The sequence below is a fragment of the Rhagoletis pomonella genome, unplaced genomic scaffold (genome assembly GCF_013731165.1).
Source record: "Rhagoletis pomonella isolate Grant_MI unplaced genomic scaffold, Rhpom_1.0 Rhpom_scaffold_00008, whole genome shotgun sequence".
In the NCBI taxonomy this organism is placed as follows: domain Eukaryota; kingdom Metazoa; phylum Arthropoda; class Insecta; order Diptera; family Tephritidae; genus Rhagoletis; species Rhagoletis pomonella.
In genome coordinates this window covers 34802675-34809884 of record NW_023458562.1, presented here as the reverse complement: position 1 = coordinate 34809884, position 7210 = coordinate 34802675, and the positions used below count along the sequence as shown (strand labels likewise).

Genomic DNA, 7210 nt, shown 5'->3' with positions numbered 1-7210 from the left:
TACGTATAAACGTAGTATAAGACACTACCTTTCCGATGCAGCAAAAAGAACTATCGAAATCGGTTGACGTGGCCCAAATTATGCGGTAACATACATACAAAATAAAAATCCTACGAACTGATAACCTCCTCCTTTTTTGGAAGTCGGTTAATAAAAGAGACTGCATTTCTGAACAAGAAAAAATGTATTCGCCTCTGTTTGCATTTTATAAAACATTCCTCTACGTACCCAATTTTTTTTCGAACCCAAGCATTTAGCTAATTTAATTAAAAATACAGAAATATTTAGTATTATTTGCTTTTTTCGAACTTTTGAAGCCAACTGACTTTATTCAATTAAATAAAAATACAATTCGATTTAACGAATCCCCCGAACATCTGAGCACCCATTTTCAAAAATTTAATTTTCGTCAACTTCAGCTTCTTGCTCTTCCTCGAATTCGGCATCTTCGTCAGCGGTTGCTTCTTGATACTGTTGGTATTCTGAGACCAAATCGTTCATGTTGCTTTCAGCCTCAGTGAATTCCATTTCGTCCATGCCTTCGCCTGTGTACCAATGCAAGAAAGCTTTCCTACGGAACATAGCAGTGAACTGCTCCGAGATACGCTTGAACAATTCCTGAATAGCTGTCGAATTACCAATAAATGTAGCAGACATTTTCAAACCTCTGGGTGGAATATCGCACACGGCAGTCTTTACGTTATTGGGGATCCATTCAACAAAGTATGAGCTGTTCTTATTTTGGATATTCAGCATTTGCTCATCAACTTCCTTCATTGACATCCTACCACGGAAGATAGCAGCAACAGTGAGATAACGACCGTGTCGGGGATCGCAGGCAGCCATCATGTTCTTGGCATCGAACATTTGTTGTGTAAGTTCTGGCACTGTAAGAGCACGGTACTGTTGAGATCCTCGTGATGTTAGCGGAGCAAAGCCAGGCATGAAGAAATGCAATCGAGGGAAAGGAACCATATTCACTGCTAATTTGCGTAAGTCAGCGTTCAGTTGACCAGGGAATCGGAGACAAGTTGTTACACCAGACATTGTTAATGAGACCAAGTGGTTTAAATCGCCATATGTTGGGGTGGTCAATTTCAGTGTGCGGAAGCAAATATCGTACAAAGCTTCGTTATCAATACAGTACGTTTCATCTGTGTTTTCGACCAGCTGATGCACTGAGAGGGTCGCGTTGTAGGGTTCAACAACTGTGTCTGATACTTTAGGTGAGGGTACAACTGAGTATGTGTTCATTATTCTGTCGGGGTATTCTTCGCGGATTTTAGAGATGAGTAAAGTTCCCATACCGGAACCGGTGCCACCGCCCAAGGAATGTGTCAGTTGGAATCCTTGAAGGCAATCGCAGGATTCAGCCTCTTTGCGGACGACATCGAGTACAGAGTCGACCAACTCAGCACCTTCTGTGTAATGACCTTTCGCCCAGTTGTTTCCGGCACCAGATTGTCCGAAGACAAAGTTATCTGGACGGAAAATTTGTCCAAAAGGTCCCGAACGCACGGAATCCATAGTGCCGGGTTCCAAATCGACAAGGACAGCACGTGGCACATATTTTCCACCGGACGCCTCATTATAATAAACGTTGATGCGTTCTAACTGCAAATCGCTATCACCATGATAGGCTCCAGTCGCATCAATTCCATGTTCGTCAGAGATGATCTCCCAGAACTAAAATTAAATAAAACAAATACAATAATTAAAAAAATTTTAAGACTAATTAACGAAAAAATGAATATTGAAGCGCTAATCTAAGCTTTGAATTTAATCACAAATTATCTCTACATCACCTTTCTCTTTATGCTCGCCTACTTTGGCATGTATCCATGTATTGATTTGTATACACACAGATGTACATACAAATGTATGTACACATATTCACATGCATATTGAAGTTTGTATGCATATGTATATACATAGCTATAAGTATTATGTACTATGTATATATCTACATATATAAAGCTACAAATAACTACAATTATTTCACTATTACTATTTATCGCTAACTTTTATACATACATACATACATATATAAGAGCAGAACTTGTTTACCCACAACCATGTTTAGCTTTTTTTAAGTGATGAAGTCATCGCAGCAAATCATAAAAGCCAAGGCGATACGTGGGCAAAAAATCTGAAGTCTGCAGTTGGTCACATTTATGCGGAGATACATATTAACAACATGTAAGAACATATATAATGTGTATGATGTACATATGTAATGTAATACCAAAAACGATTTAAACAAACATAGAATGCGACAAAACTCTTACATCACCATATCTCAAATTAAAGAAAGATATTAAGTCTGCTTTTAAGCTTACGTCATTTCTAAACAAATATCAAGGTGTGGGCGGTTAAGTAGGATTTTCATTACAAAACATACAAATGTACGTGGGTGTTCCGATTAATCAAATTGAGGCTAGCCTCTTGTTGTTTTATGACAGATGTTAAGCATTCCATATCGCATAAACAACCAACCTACCAACCAGATATCGTACATATCTACATTCATAGATACATACATATATAAAGAAAATTATATTTGCCAACTATGTACATAGATAATTTTAGTTGGTGTTTTAGTTTTGAAACGAGTTTTAGTCATCCTGCGTTAGATTTGGTCTAGTTATTTTATATTTCCTGCTACTATACCATTTCAATGCATACAATTTTTCCTATGATTCATGCCGGCCAAAAATTGTTGTACATAAATGCAAACACGAACTTTTCGTTCTAACCTCTCCAACTACTTGTATATATACGAACATATACATATGGATGTATATACATACACGACCTATAGGTATACATATATACAAAATGTCGACGTCACTCAAATGGTCACGAACGCCAACGGCGAAAATCGACCTACTTATATCCAATAGTTTTACAAAATAGTCTTTCAATTATTAATCCAATTTTAGATAAAGGTAAGAGTCTTAATTTTATTTTTTTTTACAAACTAAAATACCGTAACTATGACCGTTACATTAAAGAATGTCTAAATATTTGTTTTATCTGCCGGTACATGCATACATACATATATATATATATATATATTTGCAGCTTGCAGTTTGCGCAAACCTTTTCTCCGAAAAACTGTACATCTACATGCGTTCCAAGCACACCTGGTCGATTAAGCTACTTGCAGTACATAAAAACCTCGATTATTGCCAATTTTCTAATGCTATATACATACACATGCCAACAAATTCTATATATCAAATACATCAATTATCGCATATGACCCGGAAAATATCGATTTCTCCTCTTATATAGAAATTATGTATATGTACATAACAGATATACATATCTATATGTAGATTAAAATTTTTTCCAACACTACTACTGAAATTCCATAACTTACCTTGGCTCCAATCTGGTTACCGCACTGACCAGCTTGAATGTGAACGATTTCTCTCATTTTGTACAATAAAATTTAATACACTTTCCACTTAAATACAAATATAATTCTCGCAAATTCCCGACGCTGTTTCTCCAACAACTGATTACTGCAAGCTATGGTTACTTTCTAAAAACAGCAAGCGCTTCAACCGCCCTTTTTACCTAGCAGACAACGCCCAATACGTCTTGCGCTGGCCGACGCTACACGCAGGGTTGCCAAAACTTTTCACATTTTTTTGATCAAAGCGCCGCAGTAAAAAATGTGCGTAATATCAAACGCGCACATTTCTCACTATCACAGGCTTGCATTCAAACCAAGGCAAATTAAAGGGCCCTGTCACACGGTCAGTATTTATTCACGTGATCCAAGTATCGCGATATTTATTGATGGTTTACTGCCCGTCTCCACAGGATAAAGTTTATATCTTGATACATATGTCAGAATATAATTTGCCAGTGGAGACCGCTCATTGCTCTTCGAGAAGAATATATATCAGAGCTTATATCTTGCCATCTATTGCCGGCAATTTGGTAGTTTGACAGCTACATTTTCATTTGCACGAAAACTTCGTGGCTGCAACATCATTATTATATTAAGTAAAAATTGAGATGTTTCCTGTTAAAATATTTGTAATTATGTATTTGGATGTAAAATAGCGTATTTTCTAAATTTTTTAAGCGATTAAATCCGGCAAAATTACGTTTTCGAAGCTATCTTACAAATGCTTATATCAAGACATAAAAAGCCCACACAAATATTGCCACTGATATAACTTATATCTAGCGACCAAAATGACAGCTGGGCAGCAATAAATTTTATCCTGTGGATACGGCCAGGTAGCATGCAGTATTGATGGATCGCGATCCATATCGCAAAATATCTAAGAGCACTGTCACACGGTCAGTATTTATTGACGTGATCCAAGTATCGCGATATTTATTGATGATGTAGCATGCAGTATTGATGGATCGTGATCCATATCGTAAAATTTCTAAAAATTTTGAAATCTGGATCACGGATCGCAATATTATGTTCGTCCCCGTAGCTGTTAAATGTTCATGTTTAACCAAAACTTACAAGTTTTTACGTTCGCGTACGCAAAAAACTTGCAAAGTAGGGGAAATTGAGAGAGCAAACTGACATTTCATTTTGAGGGGAAGCTGCTGGTTTCTGCTGGAAAAATTTTTGCCAACAGGAAAACAGCTGATCAAAACAGCTGGTTGGCATTTACGCAAATCACAAAATTGAATTTGATGGTTTGGAAGATAAAAATTACAAAATGCGACTAATTAAACTTGTAAGAAATAAGTAGTTATTTGTTTAATCAATAAACTGTGTCAGTATAACACCTTGCGATGACTTTTCGTACGTTTTAAATTTTACACTTTTGTATGTAAACAAAAATTATATCAGCTGTTCGTCTAACTTGCAAGTTTCTGCAAATTTTCTGTTCGCGTACTATTTTGGATATTTCTCTCTTGTGAGAGAACAGATGACATTTCGCCGAAATTTGGCAGTTGGTTGGTTTCTGCTGGAGATTTTAAACGAACGCACCTACTGTCAATAAATATTGAACGTGTAGCACTTTCAAAACGCGATCCATACATTTCGTCGGGTACATCTTTTACTCTCATAATGCGAACATCGGCTCTGCCTTCGCTCTCGGGGCTTAAAATGATTCAAAACAAATTTTAATTAACATTGGAAATTTTAAAATAATTCTGGAATGCATTATCTGTAAATTATACGTACAAAATAAAAATATTTTCTTGCGTCTTAATAAGCTTTCAGCACAAAAATTATGCAAATACTGACGCGATAAATATTGAACATGTAGCATTCGTGCGCGATCCATCAATCCATCAATATGGATCGCGATCAAAATATCGTGATAATTACTGACCGTGTGACAGAGCCCAAAAAAATTTGAAATCTGGATCGCGGATCGCAATACCGTCAATAAGTATTGAACGTGTAGCATTTTCAAAACGCAATCCATACATTTCGTCAGTACATCTTTTAATCTCATAATGCGAACATCGAACACGTAACTGCTCTGCCTTCGCTCTCTGTGCTAAAAACTTTTCAAAACAAATTGAAACAAATTTGAATTAACATTGGACATCTTAAAATAATTGTGGAATGCATCATCTGTAAATTATACGTACAAAATAAAAATATTTTCTTGCGTCATAATAAGCGTTCGGCAGAAAAATTATGCAAATACTGACGCGATATATATTGAACATGTAGCATTCGTGCGCGATCAATATGGATCGCGATCCAAATATCGCGATAACTACTGATCGTGTGACAGGGCCTAAACAGATAGCAGCATTACCCAGGGTTTCCACCAGACAATAGAGCTGGGATATCATCGGTTTTAGCGTAGTATACAGCCCGATTCTGAATAGAAAGTCCCTAGGAATTTTTGCTCATTTCTCTTTCTCGTATCGTGAATAAAAATTTCCTGAGGATTTTTCCCCTTTTCCCTATTCTCCTATTCTAAACGATCTTCGAAAAAGGGCAAATGTATTTAGGGAAAAAAGTAGGTATTATGAATGTCAAAAAGGAGGAGAATTGATTTCCCTTTTAAAATACCGGTGAAAATTCTCCCAGAACAACGAAATCAATTCTCCTCCTTTTTGACATTCATAATACCTACTTTTTTCCCGAAAGCATTTGTAAGTTAATTACAATTTAAAGGAAATTTGGTGTAATAAAACGTTTAAACCTTTAATTTTAGGTCCAAGGCAACAAATGAGAAACAGGTAGAAATCTTAATAAGCCTAATGGAAGCTAGGTTATTTTGGTTTATTACATGAAAACGCGGGATTGGAATCAAAATATTTCAACTCACATGTGTAGTTAAAAGACTAAATTTTAATTTAGCACTAATATTTAAATTTCTGGAGCACTAGTTTATTAATAATGCTGCTTCCAAAATTCACAGTGGCAACTGGACCTAGCAAAGGGTACCCTTTGGTTTTTGCAAACTTATTTTGGTTTATTACATGAAAATGCGCGATTGAAATCAAAATATTTCAACTCACATGTGTACTTAAAAGACTAAGTCTTAATTTAGCACTAATATTTAAATTTCCGGAGCATTAATAATGTGGCTTCCAAAATTTACAGTGAAAACTGGACTTAGCAAAGGGTACTCTTATCCTATTTGCCCACTTATTTCGGGTTATTACAAGAAAACGCGCGATCTAAATTAAAATCTTTCAACTCAGACTGTGTTTATAGGTACACGGAAACTTTTGTCGACGCGATTTTTCAAATTCCCTTTTGGTGTTGCTCGTTTCATTTACACACGGCGATTTTTATGTATGCAATTGTTGTTGTCAGCTGTGAACCGCTAACTCAATTTACACAGACGAACGAGAGCACAAAGTGTGTTGCCCGAGCACGAGCAACACGGTGCCCCTCTCCTTTCGTCGTCACGCTCTCTCGTCGAGTTGCGGAAACAAAAATCGCCGTGTGTAAATGAGCACTTACCCGTGTAGTTAAAAGATTGAGCTTTAATTTAAAACACAGATTTGAAATTTCCGCGCACTCATATATTAACAATGAACAAAATGTAGATTAAGTATAGTATCAATGCTTAATTAAGAATAAAATCAAAAGTTAACTACATAATTAACGCTTGTGTGTCTATAAACTGGCAACTAAGTCGTATTTTTTTTATTAAAAAACGTGAATTTTGTGTATTTATCAAAGAAAACTCTAAATTTCCGAATATATTGAAATCTTTATTCAAAAAAAAAACAAGGTTTGTTT

At 35.9% G+C, this 7210-nt stretch overlaps 1 protein-coding gene across 1 annotated transcript; it reads right to left on the bottom strand.

Moving 5' to 3' along the window:
* Nucleotides 1-288: 288 nt before the first annotated feature.
* Nucleotides 289-3639, bottom strand: LOC118744696 (tubulin beta-1 chain). Its single transcript, XM_036477906.1, has 2 exons — nt 3386-3639; nt 289-1686 (listed from the first exon to the last, which is right to left on the bottom strand). The coding sequence occupies exons 1-2, from the start codon at nt 3440-3442 to the stop codon at nt 400-402; spliced, it is 1344 nt and encodes a 447-aa protein (XP_036333799.1). The 5' UTR covers nt 3443-3639; the 3' UTR covers nt 289-399.
* Nucleotides 3640-7210: the final 3571 nt, after the last annotated feature.

Bases quoted from the DNA above. Each gene is read 5' to 3' on its own strand.
- LOC118744696 (XM_036477906.1), bottom strand. From the start codon at position 3,442: ATGAGAGAAATCGTTCACATTCAAGCTGGTCAGTGCGGTAACCAGATT. The intron at 1,687-3,385 runs GTAAGTTATGGA...ATTTAATTTTAG, and splicing joins GTAACCAGATTGGAGCCAAG to TTCTGGGAGATCATCTCTGA.